General features: G+C 33.7%; 1 protein-coding gene across 1 annotated transcript in view; it reads right to left on the bottom strand.

Moving 5' to 3' along the window:
* PIGK (phosphatidylinositol glycan anchor biosynthesis class K) overlaps positions 1-21,951 on the bottom strand; it is a 110,869-nt gene that overhangs the window by 30,632 nt on the left and 58,286 nt on the right. Inside the window, exon 10 of the mRNA XM_032425659.1 lies at positions 10,374-10,458. Coding sequence (XP_032281550.1) covers positions 10,374-10,458 — 85 coding nt within the window. The remainder of the gene's footprint in view (positions 1-10,373; positions 10,459-21,951) is intronic.

Here is a 21,951-nt window from a genome sequence, read left to right as displayed (position 1 = left end):
CTCCAGTTCATACTCTCCCCTCCACACACACAAGTTTTACTGACATATAATTGAATAGTCTATCTTTAAGGAATACAGCTTCTATTCTATATGGCTGTCACCTGAAACTTCCTTCACCATCAACCTGGGAGTTTCACTAGCACCTCATGGTGATGGATCAATCTCTTGTGTCCTGGATGGTATGTTTTCAGGTTTTTGGTTTATTCGTTCATTCAGTAAGTCATCCAGTAACTTCTTGAGAAAGGAGGGGAAAAAAAAGCTTTGAAACTTTGAATATCTTTCTATACCATATTTGAAGTATAATTTAGCAATGAATAGAATCTTAAATTGGAAATATTTTCTCACATAATTTGAAGACATCACTCCAGTGCTTTCTTGTTTTAAGTGTTGCTACTGAGAAGTGTGATGACACTCTAATTTTTTTTTTTTTTTTATTGTGGCCTTTTTTTTCTCTCTCTCTCTCCCATTCTGGAAGTTTTTAGAGTCTCCTTTTTATTTTTTACTGTTTTAAAATTTCAAAATGATGTTCCTTGGTATGAGGTCTATTTCTTTCATAGTACTGATCACTTAGTAAGCCACTGAGTTCTGGAAGTTTTCTTGTATTATTTCTTTAATATATCTTCCCCTCCATTTTTTCTGTCCTCTTTTTCTAGTACTTGTATTAGTCAGATGTTGGACTTCACCAGTTATTGTCTAAAACTGTAAAAGGTGTGAAATTTTACCCTGCTTCCAGGATAACAGGTTAGCCTGGAACAGTTTTATGGATACTAGCAGAAGACATGAGACTCCTGGATCAGAGACGAGGGACTTTATTACTCACGGCAGCATGAGCTTCTTCATGGCTGGGCCAGTTCTCCTTGCCTCCCAAGTCCGATAGGGACAATGCAGTATCTAGGCAGATACTATGCACGTAATAAATTTATGTAACAGATTAGGAAATCCCCAGATCAGAAAATCCTAAGCTTTTTTAAAAGATGCTGCAACAAATCTGTCCAATCTTTGCCCTACAGGGAAATATTATCTTTATCATACTGCATAGCAAACAAATCTGCCCTTTGCTCCTGAGGGAGTCACTATCTCTGTTTCCCAACTCTGTTCATTATACAAACACCTTTGACAAGAGAATACAGAACAAAAGCCTATCAGTGTCTCTGCTCACAAGATGTAGAGAAATATGAGAGACTCATATAGAACTGTCTACCAACAGTTATTCCTCCAATTTTCTTACCCTTTTTCTTTAATTTTCCTTTTGTCTTTTTGTCCTACCTTTTGAGACAGTTCCTTAATTTTGCCCTCAAAACTTTCTACTGAAATTATTTTTACTCTCATAGTTTTAATTTCCAAGAGCTCTTCCTTATTTTCTGAATATTCCTTTTCTTTATAGCATCCTGTTTCATAAATAAAATATCTTCTCATTTCCTTCTAAGGTGGTGGTAGCGTTACTAAATTTTCTTCTGTTCTATTTGCTTATTTTGATCTTTGTCTTTCAAAATAAGGACATTCTTCAACAGTCTGGTAATTCTTAGTTGTATATTCAAAGTTAGAGTGAAAACATAAAACAGCAATCATGCATTAGCAACACTTACCAACCACTGGGCTTACCAGTGGGATAAACCAGTGTGACTTGGGTATTAAACTGGGGTCCTATAAATATTAAAAGGTATATTATTTTTCTATTAGACTAGTGTATATTCAGGAAGTAATTCTCCAACCTTCTATCTGATAGCATATAAGCCTAGATGCCAGTGTTCTGAGAACTAAATAGGAGGTCGTCACTGGGAGTTCCTCTTTGCACCCAACCTGGTGCCTGCCTTTCCAGGGTTCTACAGTACAGATCGGCTTGCTTTTACAGGTCTCCCCCATGATGGAAGTTAGGGCTCAGCTTTTCCACTCTGCTAAGTTGGTTGGTTACCATTTGTTCAACTACATTTCTTCTTCCAATTTTTATTGCCTCTCATCTGCTCTTCTCTCCTCTTACATTTTCTTTGTCTTTTGGAGTTTATATATTTTTATGTCTTTACTGTCATTTTAGTAGAGTTTTTCAGGAAGGAAAATAAACATGTGTATTCAACTGGCCATGTTATATAAACATAGCTCATAAACATATTTACAAATGTTGGTACAAATTACTATGTTGTGCCAATGTAGACTCCTCTACAGTAGTGTGTGTGCTTTGTCATTACTGAGTATTACTACTATTCATGTCTTTGCTAACCTAAGAGATTCTTTTAAAGTGGTACTTTATGGTTGAAATGAACAATTCTTAGATTATTAATGAATAGTAACATGTTTTCATCAGTTTACTAGCCATTTTGATTTCAACTTCTGAGGCATATTTGTAGAAGTTCTTTGCTCCTTTTCTACTGGAGTGTTAGGTTTTTTTCATTATCACTTTGTAAAAGTGATATTTAAAGATGTTAATTCTCTGAGGAAAGTATTTTTCCACCTTGATATTTGCCTTTTCATTTTGATGTACATAAACTTTTATATTTTAGAAAGTTATATATGTCAATTTTCCTTCGTACTTCTTCCATGCTTAGAAAATCCTTACCTACAAATATTTACCAATATACTTTCTCATTAATTTGATATTTTCCATTTTTTGTATTGATCTATAAACCAATTAGAATTTACATTTTCCATGTGTTATAAAGCAAGAATCTAGTCCTCCCCCCAAAATACTTAATCAATTGTCCTAGCATCATTTATTAAATAGTTCTTTAATTTCCCACTGATCTGTGATATGACCTTCATCATTTGTATAATCTATACACATACTGAGGTTTCTAGGACAGTGAGATGATCTATGAATTCTGCACATAAAACTTACTTACATTTTTGTATTAGTGTCATTTTGTATATGTAAACAGTACAGGCCTAGATATTTTATTCATTCATTTATTCATTCATTCATTTAGTGCAAGGGGCGGGACAGAGAGACAGAGAGAACCTCAAGAGGCTCCAGACCCAGTGTGGAGCCCAACACAGGGCTCAATCTCAGGACCCCGAGCTGATGACCTGAGCCAAAATCAAGAGTCGGACACTTAACCAACAGAGCTACCCAGGCGCTCCCAGGCCTAGATATTTTAATATCTGCCAGGGCTAAGCAAAATTGATTCTTGACACAAAACTTTAAAAAATAAAACACACACCTAACTAGATGAGACTAAAAAAAAATTTGTAAGTTAAATTATACATATTCATTTATTACTGAACTTTTCATTTCTCAGTACATTTCTAAAATATTTTACTTCAAAGAAAGCTTAAGTAACATCTGTATTTGAGACCATTCTAATATACATTCCTAACTATAAACAAATTTCTCCTTTGAAAAGACTTTTGTGTCTATTTTTAAATCTTTATTTGTCATTATTTTATCACTCAATAAACTCCACATGATGCTAATCAACTTATGTTTACAAGTTAAAGTGAAATGAACCTACTTTTAATTCTCAAAGAAAATGTTCTCTGACACCTCTGCATGCAATTCTTTTTACAAAAAAAAAAATACCAACTTTCCATAAAAGTACCATAGTAGAGTCACGTATTTCAAACCTTAATCTTAAATTTAAGCTATTTTTAAAAGTGGCTTAATTTTAAAATTAACATCTGTGATGTAAATATAAAATCATTTATATGGGAAAATAATCCATTTCCTTCTATATCTGTCTCAGTAACAGTTTTATACCGGCTTTCCTAATAAGCAGATTAAGAGAAAAAATAATCACCTTTATTTATTTAATTTTTTTAGATTTTATTTATTTATTTGAAAGAGAGAGACAGCACAAGCAGGGGGGAAAGGAAAAGGGAGAGGGAGAAACAGACTCCCCGCTGAACAGAGAGCGCAATGCAGAACTCCATTCCAGGACGCTGAGATCATGACCTGAGCCAAAGGCAGATGCTTAACTGACTGAGCCACCCAGGCACCCCAAATAATCACCTTTAAAGAGAAATTATCAATATGAGCATGCAAGGTTAACCAACCTACTTTCTTTGTATGGTTTTTCTATTTCTTCATAATATTTTAAGTCCTAACAAACTTCATAAATCCTTAAAAAGATTAGTTGTAGTTTCCTATATAGTAACATCCCTTGTATCAGTAAAGGAAATTTATACTTTTCTATGATTTGTAGTTTTTAAATTAGTAGATTGCCTAAATTGTTAATATAATGAATCCTACAATTTGCATACGTACTCAAAAATGCTTAATTAATACTACCATTGTTGGCTATGAAAGAAACCTGAAAATCATAAATAGGTTTGTCAACAAGCTCTTAGTGACCTTAGGAGATCCCTTAACTCTCTTAGCTTCTTAGCATGTCAAAGATCCTTAAGTTCAACCATCAATAGTTATCTACTTGTCCGGTGTCTACTATGTATCAGACACTGCATTTAAATGCACTTTCCAATGAAAATACTAACAAAATTCACCAACGTTTGGGAAGAATTTATATAACTTTAGCTTACAGGACTCAAATAGAAAGAAATAGGGGGGAAAGGGGCAAGAAAGAAAAGTGAGAAAGTCAGCAAGGATAAAAAAAGATAGAGGAGGAATGACAACAAATAAGGAGCTGGTCTTTGCAGTGTCAACCCTGATTTCTTCCTCTAACATTGCTAGAGCTCTGCAACCATGTGCAGAGGTGGTATGTTAAGTATTAACAAATGTGCTCTGCACACCAACCATCTCCATGAGTACCAGAAGAGACTGATGCCGATCCCAAACAGCACAATATAACAGTATATCTCAGTACGTATGAATCTCTCAGTGCTGTGAAGCTATATCAACTACCCCCTATCACCTAAACTGTGATTCCATCATCCCAGGAAGGAGTGGAAGAGGGAGAAAATCCAGGGTGTGAGTGCCTATATTAAACTTTCTATCATGAGTCAAGAGGAAAGGAAAGAAAGGGAAAAGATTAGTTGATAAGAAAGTCAATCCAATTATAAGAAAATATAGGAAAAAATATATTTGCTCTACCAAATTGTGGCTTCTAAAAATCATATACAACTGTATCAACGATGCTGAGGAACATTCACATTGTTTCCAATATGTGGTGGCCACAAATATTGTATTGAGATGTATTGAGATTCTTGTATATTAGTACTTTTATTCATATATTAGCAGTACAGACTAGATTCTCATGAGTGGAACCATTAGGTTGAAGGGTGTACTGAATATATTAAATGTGAAGAGATGTTACAAGATGACTTTCTAAAAAGGTAGAAATGATTCAGATACCTAGCAACAAGGTATACATGTACCTTTTTCCTAGCATCTCTGCCAGAAATGGGTAATTTTAATTTTTAAAATATCGTTGAGCTATAATTCAGATATTATAAAATTCATCCTTTTAAAGTGTATAATTCAATAGTTTTAGTATATTCACAGAGCTATGCAATGATCACCAGTAAGTTTAGAACATCTTTATCACTCCAAGAAAAGAAACCTTGTACCCATTCAGAAGTCAGTCCCCATTTCTCCACCTCATTCCAGTCCAAGGAAACCACTAATCTACCTTCTCTTTGTATAGACTTGCCTATTCTTGATATTTTGTATAAATGTAACCATACAATATGTGGTCTTCTGGGACTGGCTTCATTTATTTAACATACTGTTTTCAAGGTTCATCCATGTTGTAGCATGTATCAGTACTTCATTCCCTTTCATCATTGAATAATATTCCACTGTATGGGTACACTGTGTTTTACATTCCCTTTCATCATTGAATAATATTCCACTGTATGGGTACACTGTTTTATTTATCCATTTATCAGCTGATGAACATTTGGGTTGTTTCCAATTATTGGCCATTATGAATAATGCTGCTATGATCATTCATGTACAAGTTTTTGTGTGGATGCATGTTTTTATATACCTAGGTTGGAATCATTAGGTCACATGGTAACTCTATGTTTAAACCCTTTAAGGAACTGCCAAACTGTTTTCCAAAGTGTGATTTTAATTATTGCCAGTTTGATGGGCATAAAATAGTTCCACCAACTTTATAATGTGCACTTCCTTACTGAGTTTGAGACTCTTCTCTTTCATTCATTGGTAATTTAGGTTTGTTTTTCTTGAGCTGCTTTTCATCTCTCTTGTCTTTTTTCTCTGAGTTACTTTTTTTGCTTCTTATAAACTTCCAAGAGTTTGGGGTGCCTGGGTGGCTCAGATTAAGCGTCTGCCTTCGGCTCAGGTCATGATCCCAGGGTCCTGGGATCGAGCCCCACATCGGGCTCCTGGCTCAGCAGGGAGCCTGCTTCTCCCTCTCCCTCTGCCTCTCCCCCTGCTCATGCTCCCTCTCTCTCTCTCTGTATCTCTGTGTCTCAAATGAATAAATAAAAAAACTTAAAAAAAAAAAAAACTTCCAAGAGTTCTGTGTATATTTTAGATATTAACTAATTTACTATTGTCTTCTCTGTAAACATTTTGTCTTGATTTTTACATTAGTCTTTAAATGTTGTGGTATCTTGTGTTGTATAAAATATTCCATTTTTTGGAAGTGAACATATCTTCTGGGTTTCTGTGTTTATTAAAAAGTTCTACCTTACTTCCAGATTATAAATGCAGTTGCCTAAATTTTCTTCTAAAATTTTTATTTATTTTACTTTAAGTCTTTATAGAAAATCTACATCATATACAGTACGAAATAGAAACTTAACCATTTTTCTACTGAAATATGCATCATCTTAATCATATATTAAATGATCAAATATAATGAATTTTTTTTCTGGATTCTCTATTCTAGTGTTTTTCAAGCCACAGGTTAGGACTACTTGTTGCTTTTAAAATCAATTTAGTAGGCTTTATTGGCATTTTAAAAAATACAAAATAAAGAAAATATCAGTATATATCATATATAACAAGGGTAAGTGCTTCATGAAACTTTTATTTCTATTTTTTTTAAGATTTCATTTATTTATTTAGAGAGAGAGAGAGCACGCATGCGTGGGGAGAGGGCCTGTGGGAAGGGGGGTAAGGAAAGAATCTCAAGTAGACTCCACGCAGAGTGCAGAGCCAGACGCAGGGTGATCTCATGACCCTGAGATCATGACCTGAGCCAAAACCAAGACTTGGACACTGAGTCACTGACTGAGCCACCCAGGCGCCCCTCTATTTCTGTTTTTTAACACAAACATATAAACACATCAAGGGTCATGATGCATGTAAAATGTATTTCTTATTGTGAGTTATAATAAATAAAATTTGAAATCTTCATTTCTTCCATTATATTCCATTAATCCATTTGTTTATTCCTTTGTCCCAATAGACAAATATGTCTATTCCTTTGCTCTTATGTATCTAATTCTAGTGGCTATGTTCTGATATCTGGTAAGGCAGGTGCATCTCCCTTTTTAGCTACTACTGGATATTTGTTCTTCCACATGAACTATGTGGTCAACTCTTTCCTACCATTAAAAACATTTTGTTTCCATTCTAATTAGAATTGCTAATTCAGAAGAAATTATACTTTTATGATATTAAGTCCCCTGCAGCCCATGAAGTATTTGGTATGTCTGCTTATGAAACATGGTATGTTTCTATAATTCTTATTACATAGGTCCTGTGGTTTACTTGTTAAATTTACTCCTAAGTATTTTATAGTTCTTTTCATTGTTGTGAAAGAAAAATTTTCCCATTTCCATTCTGTGTGCTTATTGCAAATACAGAGAAGCTATCAGTTTTATTTATCTTATATCTAGCTATCTTACCAGATTCTTTTATTAATTCTATTGTTTATAATTTGAGTTTCTTGTGTTACCCTAATCATATTGCTAGGACCCCTAAAAATGGTAAATAATTTGACAGTATAAAATGGCAACACTGAGAATCTTGCTTAGCTCCTGATTGTAAAATGCTATTTAAGTAACATACACAAGAAATTAATTACACAGAGGGACACCTGGGTGGCTCAGTCGGTTAAGCGGCTGCCTTCGGCTCAGGTCATGATCCCAGAGTCCTGGGATCGAGCCCCGCATTGGGCTCTCTGCTCAGCGGGGAGCCTGCTTCTCCCTCTCCCTCTGCCACTCCCCCCTGCTTGTGCTCTCTCTCTCTCTCTCTGATAAATAAATAAAATCTTCAAAAAAAAAAAGAAAAAAGAAATGAATTACACAGAAAACTGGGACCCATTCCTCTCTCTTCCATTTCTCAAGTTATTCCTCATGTTAGAGACCCTGTCCCTGCTCCTCCTCTCCTACAGCTTCTAAACTGTGCTACAAGTGAGAGGCTCTGGCTTCTGATGTCTGGGTAGTAGGGAAAAGAGGTGCTGCTGGCTCTCAGTGTACCATTAAAAATACATATCCATACATTCAGATATATGCATATATCGCACAAGGTAAGATGCTGAAAAGAATATCAAGAAATTAAGAATGTCCAGAAAGACAATCAAGTACGAAATGAAAGACATATGAATAAATAATGTTATTTCAAATAGAAATGATACATGCTTCAAAATAGGCATGAATCAAGAGCAGAGGAAAATAGTGGCTTATAGTATAGAAACAGTAACAGGTGGAGGTTACATATATATGACAATTATGCTATAATTTGGATATATTATACATTAAAAAGCTTTTGAGGGATTGGATGAACCTAATTGGCATATGTATTACTATCTTCTTAGAGGAAAAAACTGCTTTCAAATAATTCACTTACAAGTGAACTTCTAGCAACATAACTCCTATATTTCTTAAAGACCACTTGGACAGGTGATAGTAACAGTCCCAAAGTTGTAGTACTGTCAGTAAAAGGAAATAACAAGAAGAATAAATAAGAGCCTGGTTTAACAATGCCCTTTCCTGTTTACCCCTTGAGAACAGAATTAATTTTATTCAATAAAAATAAAAGAAAATGAATCTTTTATCCTGCAAATTTCTTAAAAATTGAAATTTTGTAATTGCAGGTACTATATAATTTTTATTATAATGTTATAATTCACTGTTAAAATTAATATAGCTTCTCATATTGCCAAATATACCATAATGCAAATTTTTACCAGAGTCAAAAATTTTCATCTTTGAATTCATACAGTGTATAATAGCAAAATGCAGCTGTTACATAAAGCATAGTTTACTGGTTCATTCATGCTATAAAAATATGACTGACATTTCATCTGGTCAACCATCCTAAAGGTTAATTCTTGTTTCCTGTTTCAGATTTTATTCCAGGTGAACTGCTCTGGGCAGATTCTATTTACCTATTCTGAACAAACCACAAACTGTTTCATTGCTCACTCTTACTGTTAAGAACATATTGACTTGCTGCCTGCTCTGCTGTTTAATTCATTTATGCTGAGAGTCAGGCATGAAGACAGAATTTTAAATGTGACATTTGCAGGCTGTTAGGTCATTTAAGCTCTGACAACACTAGGGAATTCCTGACATATAAACTGGACCTGATTACCAAACACAGATAGGCTTCCCAAAGCAGCAAATTTCTGGTCATATTTTTTTTTTGTAATTTCTCATAGAATTTAATATTAAATTTCAATGCCAACGAAAAGATCTATATAGCCAACATTTTAAAGTAAAAGCCTGTTTCTTTTAATTAGCTCAAACCAGAACTTCTTCTAACCAAATCTGCTAAATGAAAATCGTTTTGGTTGACAAAGACATATGAAAAGACTCATAATAATAATTAACAGTCACCTCAGATTCTGATATATTCTGATATTTAAGAGCTTTTATATTTTCTATAATCTATAGATTCTGAAAAATCTGGTAGTTCTGAAGGCCATGACTCTTGTCAACAGACCACTTAAAATTCTTCGATTCTGGCCAGGGCAGAGCCAGACTTTATATGCTGTCAAAGTCACACCATAAAATCTTAGTTTAAATACCTACCACACTGCCTTCTCTAAGATTACAGTTATGCAGAACGGATGATAGAGTCATTATAATTGGAAATGAAAAAAAACCTGCCCACATGACATTTAGAATTACACTTTACAAGAGTTGATAATGGGGTAGGGTGAAGGAAGTAAGGAAAGACTGTTTTCTTATTTTAGCTACTCAAAAAAATCACACCAAATGACAATTTTTCAGCTCTTTTTCCTTGTCACTAACAAGTGCTACAGTGGTTCAAATGAAAGTTTTCTGAAATTAAGTCTTGATGTTAAGTAATGAACAAAAGATAATTCTGATTTTACCCTGTATTTTATATAAGTAAGAGTTCCACTATGCACAGCAAGTAGCCTTTTAATACTGCATTTTGAGTGAGACTCCCAACTGTATTAAGTGGGGTCTAAATAGTGATAGATGGCCTGGAATGCCTTTCAGCTATTCCACATTGATTTTGAAAAACCTAACAAAGGCAATTACTTTTCAAAGATTAAAACTCTTGTTTCTCTCCAAAGAATAAAACGGGGGAAGCAAACCTGGTGTATTATCTGAGCTACAGGAAGTTGTTCAGCATATTTCAGTGGTTCCATGAGTTCCTCATCCATCCAGTCTTTCTTATATCTGAAAAAAAGGAATTAAAAAACACACGCCTCAGGTAAATACTCTTTAAATACGGCAAATATTTAAATATGCCAAATATGAAAACTATTAAAAATCTATATTTAATGTTTCTGAGATAATCAGTATTTATTAAAATCTATGAAAAACCACCTAGTGATAATTTTTCAGTGACGTAACTATAAGTACATTCAGAACACATTTAATTACTACACAGTAAGATTAGCTAACATCATCTAATATTCTCAGATCCTGTCTTTTACTCTGGGACTTAAAAATATTTAAGAATTCCCTGTTTATAGGGCGTACTTTTTAATACAGTATTTAAAGTCTTCAAAACCTGGCTCCAACCACGTTCAACCTCCATCTCTAGCAACTCCTTCTCTATGTACCAGTCTATTGTTTCAGCCACATCCAACTACTGCTACCTGTCAGTGGGCCTTGCAGCTCTATGCCTCTTGGATGTTCCCCATTCTGTTTCCTGTTGGGACCAACCACCAATTCCTTCTTTATTTACTCTTCTTTCAAATATAATTATTTAAACCTGTCTAGATATATTTTTCATCTCCCTGAAGACAAAAACCATGTCTTATTCTTTCTTATCTATCCAATGTTTACTATATAATACTCAACAAATGTTTGCTGAATGAATGTATGAATAAAATGAAGAAAACAATAACTATCTGAGAGATTATTTTATATGAAAAAATATTTTCTTTACTATCTACATTTACAATGAGAGGCAGAGTTGACATAATACAGACTTAAGATAGTATAAAATAGTACACAGTAAGAATAAAATCTCCCCAAATGAAGAGAATTAGAAAAAATGCTCTTTTAAAAATTATTGACCCTTTTTTGAAATAGGAAATAATCATTAGATTTCGAAACAGTAAGACTTAAACATATTTAAGCCTCCTTTACCCATTTTTTCTGTAAATTACACAGCAACTTATCAACTTAAAAATTAAATTTTAAAAATTGAAACCTTCATTTGTCTTGAAAAATAACCAAACAAGACTGGTCTAAGTTTCTAGGGCTGCAGTTAAGGAATGTGATGATGAGAAATGTGGAATCTCTCCAGAAAAAAAGGCAGATAAACAAGGACAAAATTTTGCCTATGATTTAAGAGCTTAAAGAACCTCTTAACTAGGTAAAAGCTTGTGTATGCCTTGCAGAATTAGTATAAATATAATTAATTTGGGGGAATTTTGAAGGCCCACTCATGATGAAAAAAAATTGTCCTAAAACATTGCTTTATATAAAGGGACAGAAAGCAGAATGGTGGTTGCCAGGGGTAAAGGTGGGGAGAACAGGGAGTTATTGTTCAAAGGGTAGTTTCAGTATTGAAAGATGAAAAAAGCTCTGGAGATAGACAGTGATGACGGTTCATGATAATTGCACTGGATATTAAAAATGGTTAGAATAGTAAATTTTATGTTACATATACGTTATGGGCTGAACTGTGTCCCCCCACAATTCATATGTTGAATGAGTACCTCAGAATATGAGTCAGAATAGAGTCTGTAAAGCGGTAATTAAGGTTAAGTGAGGTCATTGGCGTAGGCCTTAATCCAATGTGATAATGTCCTTATAAGAAGAGAAGATCAATCAGGGCACAGAGGCAGACTGAGTAACGACCAAATGAAGACACCAAGGGAAGAAGTGGCCATCTATAAGGAAAGGAGAAAGGCCAACCCCTTGATCTTGGCCTTCTAGCCTCTAGAACTGTGAGAAAATAAATTTCTGTTGTTTAAGCCACCCAGTCTGTAGTACTCCATGATGGCAGCCCTAGCAGACTGATACATTGCATTTTACCACAATTAAAAATAAAATAAATGTTCATTACCAAAAAAAACCATTTTTTAAAATGTACAATTTCACAGTGTACATTTAAGAAGTCTATCTACCTTTTTAGGTATATAAAATACATATCAAGCAACAAAAGAAATATAGATACATTGAATATCATCAAAATTTAAAACTTCTGGGGCCCCTGGGTGGCTCAGTCAGTTGGGTGTCCAACTGGAGATTCTTTTTCTCCCTCTGCCCCTCCCCCTGCTCACATCACCCACTCTCTCTTTCCGTAAAATAAATAAATAAGTCTTTAAAAAAAGTTTAAAACTTCTGTGCTTCAAAAGACACTATCAAGAAAGTGAAGAAACAACCTAAAGAATGGGAGAAATTTTTTGCAAATCATATATCTGAAAAAGGATTTGTATCAAGGATATATAAATAGCTCTCACAATTCAATCATTTAAAAAAATCATTCAACAAAGAATTTTTCCTTAATCAACAAAGAGATTTGTAAGTGAAATTGGCATATATTTGTGTGTATTTATTTCTTTTTTACTGTGCGTCTATGGAGGGGAAGAATACAATGACCACCCAATACAGTTCAGTACCACTGCCTTGAGTCCTGCTAAGGCACCAGCAATTTCAATAAATATCTGCTGAAACAAATTAATAAAGATTAAATCACTGTAGTAATTTTAAAAATATAAAGAAATATGAAAAAGACACTCTTTCCTTGCTTATTCCAAAAATGTAAAGTAACAATGTATAAGATGGAATACATTTAATTCACAAAATGTTTCTCAATAACTGTAAAAGATACAAAAATATTGGAAATCTAGCAATTTGCTTTGAGTGACTTTTTTTTTTTTAATTAAGTAGGCTCCACGCCCAGTGTGGTGCCTGACGTGGGGCTTGATCTCACGACTCTGAGATCAAGACCTGAGCTGAAACCAAGAGTTGAATGCTTAACTGACCAAGCCACCCAGGTGCCCCTCGAGTGACTTTTTAAAAATGCCAAATAGTTAGTATGAAAAATTCCAGACACATTTCTGTATTTTCTTTTTGTTGTATTTTTTTTCTGAAACATGTGAAAGTAAGTTGCAGATGTCATGACAGTTCACATCTAAACATATGCATCAACCAAAGGTAGGTTTAAAAATTTTCTTAATAACTGCAGGACAGGGGCACCTGGGTGGCTCAGTCATTAAGCGTCTGCCTTCGGCTCAGGTCACGATCCCAGGGTCCTGGGATCGAGCCCTGCATCAGGCTCCCTGCTCCGTGGGAAGCCTGCTTCTCCCTCTCCCACTCCCCCTGCTTGTGTTCCTGCTCTCGCTGTCTCTCTGTCAAATAAATAAATAAAATCTTAAAAAAAAAAAAATAACTGCAGGACATTTTAAAAAAGTCATTCTAAGTACAATTCACAAGTAATCTTTGTATCACTTATCACTATGGACTTAGAAGTTTTTTTACTTATTCAGTGTTTTCACAATAAATTACAATTATTTCTCATTTTGAATTCCTTAAAAATGTCTGTCCATCATTGGACCCCTTTCAATATGGAGATGAAGATCTCTTTTTATTTCGGGAAAGTTTTTTTTATTATTTTAAATGTTACGTCTGTTCATTTTCCATTTGTTTTTCTAGTTTGAGTTCTTGAACTAAATATATTGGATTTTCTCTATCACTCTCTCTCTGATCCTTTCAGCACTCTTATTTCAGTTTCATTTTCTTGACTCTTTTTCATTTCTCTTCTTTATATCTCTTACTGAACTTTTGGTAATATCTATCTTCCCTTGGGTACCTTGTAATTTAGTTTTCATTTCTGAAATGATTTTTGTCTTTTTCTGTCGATTTCCTTCCAGAGTTCAATCAGCTCCTGTTTCATACATCTTCCTGTTGTTTGTCCATTTCAATTGTGAGTTTTGGAACTCTGATTCATACTGTCCTTTCATAATGCAATTGCTTGTTTAATATAGGTTATTCATGTTCAAGTGTTGTGTTTCAAGTTCCTTGCTTTGTGGCTTTTCTTTTCTGTTTTTATTTTTCCTTTCATTCTCTCTCTCCCCCTAACCCCTCTGTGTATGTGTGTGTATATATGTGTGTGGAGAAGGTGTTATTTAAATTTTATTTTCTTATAGCAATTTTATGTAGATCCTGGCTTCTTTTTCTGTTGAAGATTATTTGTATTGGTTTTCTCCAGAATCAGCAATAGCAAGTTACCTTGTGATGAGAAGAGAGGTAAGTTGGCTTATTAGGTTTCTCAGTTCAAGAGCACCCTCCACTGTGGCTTCAGTGAAGTGTAGATTCTTTAAAAAATGGTACTTTTGTGGTGGTGGTGGTGGGAATAATTTGTCTTTTTAAAAAATTTATCTTATTTCCTTTGGACCCTTATCTTCAGCTGCTTCTTTCTTTCCTTTCACCACCAAGCCTCCAAAGGAAACCCTCCCCACCACCCCTTGTAAGGTATCTTCCATTCTCTCAGAATGAGTGCTTTCCCCAAATTGTCACCTAAGGAGAGCCACACTTTCTAAGCCCCATCTCCCAAATCCAGAGGCCAGGCCTCTGATCAAGTAGTTCATGCTTATAGTATAATTCAGAAAAGGAGAAGACTACAAATGTTAATCTCAATGTATATATGGCTGCCAACCTAAGGAAACTGGGAATTTTCTGTTGCAATATGATAAGGTTCTCTTTCTTAAAGCCATCCTGTATTCCTTTTATTTAATATTTGAGCCCCTCCTAAAAGAATGCAATTCTTCTTTTACCTTTTTCCAGATCCTTCACTAAGATCTACCTAAATAACTTAACAAGGGAGTAATTTCTATGTGGAAAAAGCTGTGCATTCCTTTTTTTACTTGACTATTTTTTTTAAACTGTGTTTTTGTAGAAAACTACAGTAAGTGGAATTTGCTTATACTATAAAAGGGTTTTGGATCCAATATAGTGATGCTACCATCTCAAATTGAAATATTATCCAAATCTTCTGCATAACTAAATAAAATACTGCAGGCAAAATCCTGACACCTATAAAGTCAGTCTTTACACACCCTCATCTCTTGTGTTCTTTTATTCTGTCACTGATGCCCTCAAAAATCTTTCTGTGCTATCCAAGCAGTTTTGAAATAATACTGTAAAATTCCTTACTGTGTCCATATATGAGACCATCCTGATTCAGAAACAGGCAAGATTTTTATTCTTTATTGCCATATTGAAATTAGATTATTTGCGTATAAAATGACAAAGCTTACTGTGAGCAGAACACCAAGTTACCTCTTCAAACACAGGAAATAGGCCCAACAAAAAAGAAGAAGAAAGTAGACACTGTGCTATGCCAAGTACAAACTAAAAATTAAGAAGATCAATAAATAATTCAAGACACATCACCTACAGTAATCCAAAATCACTAAGAAGAAATTCTCAAAACATATCAAAAACAGGAAGTTAGCCAAAGTTCGTGTAGCCTCTTGAACATAACTCAAACTCATTACTTGAAACTAAAAGTATATAAAGAAACCAAAATAATTTCTTAATACAATCTTGTTTTAAAAAAAAACATGGAAAAATTTCCACTCCTAAACTATATTTTAAAAAACGCCCAAGCATTCATACAATTGGCAACATATATTGTTGTACAAGATACATTTGACAAACCTGGGCCCTATGACATTTCTGAAAGTTTAAAGAAGGGAGAAAAGAAACTCAAATGTATTGGTTAATAGAGACAAACACAAAATGCAATTACAACTCCAGAAAGTTCCCAAGAGTCACTGAAGATTATTTTTGTGAATATTGGTTATACCACGAGATGACAATCTAATGCATCATTTTCCTTGAAATGAGATCCCTTCCCAAACTTGCAGCATCATCATTCTTGTAATTATCAAACTAAAAACTTGTGAAAGAAGATATTAAAACATAACCTTGACTATTACTTACTTTGAAAAAGCACAAGGAAGAAGATGAACCAGGGGAAAGAGACATAATTTGAGGTAGAAAACAAAGAGTTAACTCCCAAGAAAACTAAATTACATTAACTTATGGCCCAACTGTTGAAATGCATCTTATTTTCTGTCAGCTTGCAGTATGGTATAAAAATGCACACACCAGTTAAAAAAGAATACCTCCTGAGCAACTCAGTCAAGCAGTTTTAACAAAATCCCTGAAAACCAAGCTCTAGTTTTTACTGAGTGACTTCAGAAGTAACCTCTTACTGGTAGAAGTTGTAGGCAGGCTTTCTAAAAGTTCACAAAACCAGCTAACTTGTATACATAAGAAATTACCTTTGTAGAGTCAAAAGCAATTAGAAAATAGCAGTGTGGGGGTGGTCAGTGGGAACCTGTTAAAATTACTGAGCACTTTACCCTGCAGTTGGCACTCTATTAGGTACATATAACTACAGTTTTATGTGTATTATTCTAGCCATTTTATTTTGCTATAACATACATATCTGTGATACATGAAAAGTATGCAGAATATCTATAGTTTCATTAATAAATTGTATTCTATGTCTAACTGAGCCACTTGCTTTTTTCATTTAATATTATGCTTTTGAAATCCAAGCACGTCATTGTGATTATCAACCTAGTTTGTTCCTGTTAATAGCTATATGGTATAATATGAAAATGCTCCATTTTACTTAGATATTCCAATATTAATGGACATCTACTTTCAATTATATATTATTAGAAATAATGTTGCAATAAATATCCTTCCAGGCTACTTTGTCTACATGTGCAAGAGATGTTCTACAACAGGGGCAAACTATAGCCCACAGGCCAAATCTGGCATGTCACCTGTTTCTGTATGTCCTATGAGCTAAGAACGGTTTGTACATATTTTAGTGGTTGAAAAAATAAGTTAAAAAAGAATACTATTTCATGAGAAATGAAACATATAAAATCCAGACTTTAGCATCTATAAATAAATTTTTATCAGAACACAGACATTCATCTGTTATTGTATTATCTGTGACTGCTTTTGCATTATAACAGCAGAGCATTTGCAACCAAGACTGTATGACCTACAAAGGTTAAGATATTTACTATCTGGTCCTTTACAAGAAAAGTCGGCCAACCCCTATTCTGCAGTAATTATTTAGAAGATGGATTTGCTAGGTCATAACTTATACACATTTTAAATTTTGTTAGAAACAACCAGATTATTATCCAAAGGGACTGTATCAATTAATGCTGCCATGAGAAATGTGTAAGTTCCCACTTCCCTCCATCATTACCTCTGAATTTTCTACAATAGTTTCTCATTGTTTTAATTTGTACTTACTTTTTAAAAACATATCTAAATGGTCACCGAACAAGTCTTGCCTCTTTTCCAAATATATTTCCTTTGGTCATTTTTCTATTGACTTGTCTTTTTTTTTTAATCATTGTGCATCTTTATTTATATAATTTGGACAGAATTCTTTGACATACATGTTGCAAATAATTTCATCACACTTTCTCTTAACTTTACTTTTTTTAATATATATATTTTAATTTTGTTGCAGTCAACTTTATCAATCTTTTTAAATTTGCTATGCTTTGAGTAGCATGACATCTTTCCCTACTCCTACTTCTCTACTCTAAGTTTAATAATTATGAAATGGTAGACTCTCTTAGATTTTCTATTATATGGCCTGTAAAAAAAAAAAAAAAAACCCACAAAGTTTGTCTCTTCCTGATTCTTATACCTCCTATCTTTTCCCTTGCCCCCTTGTCTTCTTTGCATTAGTGTGGACTTCTTGTACAAATGATTAATTGATGAAATTATAGCATGCATGCTTGTCTTGTCTGAATATCACTGAGATGCTTCTAAAGATTCAATCTTGGGGTGCTTGGGTGGCTCAGTTGGTTAAGCGTCTGCCTTCTGCTCAGGTCATGGTCCCAGAGTCCTGGGACTGAGCCATTTATACATCTGTGATCATAAGTGAGGCTGGCTCTATACTTTTTTCATACTCTTCTTATCTAGTTTTGGTTTTAAAATTAACTAGTTCCACTAAATGAGTTAAGTAGAATGCTTCTTTTTTTTATGCTGTTCATAAATGTCAGCTCAACATGTGTTTGGTAGATGTCAGAGATAAAAACCATTTAAGCCTACTGTTTGTTGGCAGTTTGTTGGGAGAGGGTATATATGTTTTACAATTGGAAAAAAAAAAAGCAAGGTTTTTTGTTTTGTTTTGTTTTTTACTTGGAGGGTTAGCTTATTTTTTTACTTACTTTTTTCCTAAATCCCCTCTAAATATTACTTTAGCCACATTCCAAGTGACTTTTCTGCCCTTATACTGAAAATTTCACATTTGGGGATTTTGTTTTTAGTTTAGTATGACCACCTATTCTTTCAAATGGAGTATTTGGTCTAATTATATTTAATTTCATAACTGATATAGCTGGATTTATAACCACTATCTATTTTCTATTTCCCATCTACTTGATGTTCTTTTTCCTTCTTCTTTTGATTTAACCAAATATCTTATTAATCCTTTTTTCCTCTTTTAACATGGTAATGATACATATATTTGCCCTTATATAGTGGTTACCTTGTACATTAGAACACCCAACTTTGACTTGTTAGTCTAATCAAACTGATTACATTTAACATTTCTCCAATAAGAATATTATTTTACACTTCCATTTATCCATTTTTTGCATTATTGTTCTTTCATATTTTAACTCTACAAATATTTTTTTAACTCAATGAGATCTCTTTTTTTGTCTCTTCAATATGTGATTATATTAAATGATATACTTACCTATTCTATTTCTCTTCACCCCTTACTGAATTTCTGTGTTTCCCTTTAAGATCATTTTATTTCTGGCTGAAGAACTCCATTTATTTTTATTTTAGTTCAGGTGCACTGGCAACTAATCCTGTTTTATCTGTCTGAAAACATCTTATTTCACCTTCATTTTTGGAAGATATTTTTGTTGTGTATGGAATTATAGATTGAAGTGTTCTTCCTTTCAGCACTTTAAACATATTATCCTATTGTTTTTGGTTTCCACTGTTTATGTCAGTATTAAAGGTAACATGTCTTTTCTTCTCTGGTGGACTTTAAAGATTTTTCTCTATGATTTTTTCAGCATTCTATGATGTGCCAAGTTGTGGTTCATCTAGCTCAGGGTGAGCAGAGTTAGCTGAATGTGTTTTTGCTAATTATCTCTTTAACTATTGATTCTTCCCTATTTTCAACCTGTCCTCTAGTTTAAGACACTATTTATACACGTTACACTGTTTTACTGAATCTACTGTTTCTTACTCTCTTTTCTGTTTGTTTCTTTCTCTGCTTCAGTTTGGATATTTTCTATTGAATTGTCTTCAAGCACACTAATCCTGTTTTCTGATGCATCCAATTTGATATTAAGCCATTCACTGAGTTTTTTAGTTCAGATACTACATTTTTCAATTCTACAATGTTCATTTCATTATTTTAGATATATTCATATTCTCTGGTGTTTCCCTATCCTTTCATCTGTTTTCAAGAATTTTTTCCCTTTTTTTCTTGAACATATTAAAACCATGTGTTTAATATGAACTTCTAAGGTTCTTATCTACTAACTCGAAGTTTTGGATCACTTCTTGGTCTGCTTCTATATTATGTTTTGTTTTTGTTTTTACTCTTGGTATATGGTCATAGTGTCCTATCTTGTAGGTACCCAGTAATTTTTGATTGATCATATATAGGACACTGCATATTGATAAATAAAAATAAAAAACCTACTGACAATGCTACTTCCCATCTGTAAAGATCCACACTTTCCTCTGCTAGGCAGCTGAGGGTGGGGGTCTGATCACTTCCATTCAACCAGAGACTGAACTGAACTAAGACTGCCTTACAATTTTAATAAGACTCATTCTACCTTTAATTTGCCCCTATTCTTACGGTAAGGACCTTTAAGGTTTAAGCTGAAGCCTGGCAGGTCTTTATCTCCTCAATACAAGATAGACTACAGAAAATTCCACTATGCTTTCAAAGGTGTCTGCTGTAGATTTTTGTCCTGTTGTCCTGTGTAGCTTCAGAATTAGGCACTCTAGGCCCACTAAACTGCCAAAAGTCTGTCCCCATTAGTGACCCTTATCAGAGGCCAAACCCAAAAAAGTGAACAACTTTTTTCTGTAAAGGGCCAGAGAGTATTTTATGCTTTGGGCCATATAATCTCTGCCACAACTACCCAACTTTGCCATTTATAGCATGAAAGCAGCTAAAGACAATATATAAATGAATGATGGAACAAATATGGCTATTTGCCAATGAAACTTTATTTACAAAAATAGGCAGCAGGCCAGATTTGGCAAAAGGGCTGTAGTTTGCCAATTTCTATTCTTGCTGCACCCAGAATCAGTAAGTATATCCAACAGGAAAAGTAACTATAAATTGTGTATAAATTCACTGTCCCCATAACTGTCAACCCTCAGCTGGTATGTTCTTAGGGAACTCTCACCCTTAAGACCTTTACCTCCTCAGAATTACAAGAATAGTAAATTCAGCTCCGGTTTTCAGAGGTTTCTTGCTTAGCAGTTAGCTTTCCTTTAGTTTCAGAATTTGGCAAATATCTTAAAAGGGAAAGTGATTTTGTGATTGAGTGACAACTGTGTTACTCTAGCCTCATACAATCACCAGAAATTCTGTTGGTTTCTCTAACCACAAGCAATAACCCACTTCCTGGACCAAACTCAGATTCTCAACTTTTGGCCTTCTCCCAGAATCTGTAAATTAACCCAGTGGAAAATGGCTACAGATTTTTCAGCTCACCTCTGAGAAGTATTCCCAAATCTGGATTTTTAGCTTCTCGGTCCTCATTGCTTCTGTATTTCTCTGATATCGTGCTTGCTTCGGCAGCACATATACTAAAATTGTATTTCTCTGATATCTTTAAAAATATTTTTGTCTGTTTTTTCTAGTTGTTCTTGGTGGGGGATCACATAAGCCTGTTGTAAATTATTTCATCTTATCCAGAATCAGAAACTGTATCCTGCTACTTTTGATGTTTAATATTTTCATTATTACTCATTTCTGTTTTTAAAATTTCCATTGATATTTTATTTATTCTAAAAATTACTCAAAGTGTGTTTTAGAATTTCCACAGAAATAAATTTTAAACAATTCTTTTTTTGCTATTGATTGTAACAATGATATGGTGAACAGAAAAAAAAGTTTCATAAGATTCTAACACTTTACAGTTATTAAGATGTGCTTGTTTGGCCAACTATGGGTCAATTTTTTAAAAATATTACATTTGGGCTTGAGAAGAATGTTTACTCTCTAATTGTTGAATCTACCAGATCAAGCTTATTAATCATGTTGCTCATACTTGAATTTAAAAACATTTGGGGAAATCTTTTATCAATTTCTGAAAAAAGGTTTCTGATAATGTGATGTTGAAATCTTCTTCTACAATGGTGAATTTATCAAACTTTTAAGTACGTAAAACAAAAAAATATATTATAGTTATGTTATTAGGTAACTGAAAGTTAACATGTTCTTCCTAATGAGTTAAGACTTTGAACCATTAGTTACCCTCTTTATGCTTGCTAATGCCTTTTCCTTAAGTCTATTTGTCTGATATTTATATAGCCATATAAGCTTTTTATAGTTAGCAGGTGCCTGGTAATCCTTTTATTTTCAGCTCTTTAATGTCATTATGTTTTCTGTCTGTAGTTAGATTTCTTTTTATCCTAATATGATGATATCTGTTTTTAACTAAA

The sequence above is a fragment of the Phoca vitulina genome, unplaced genomic scaffold (assembly GCF_004348235.1).
Source record: "Phoca vitulina isolate PV1807 unplaced genomic scaffold, GSC_HSeal_1.0 scaffold2, whole genome shotgun sequence".
In the NCBI taxonomy this organism is placed as follows: Eukaryota; Metazoa; Chordata; class Mammalia; order Carnivora; family Phocidae; genus Phoca; species Phoca vitulina.
Note: the sequence above shows the minus strand (reverse complement) of the source record. Positions and strands in the feature narration are given on the sequence as shown.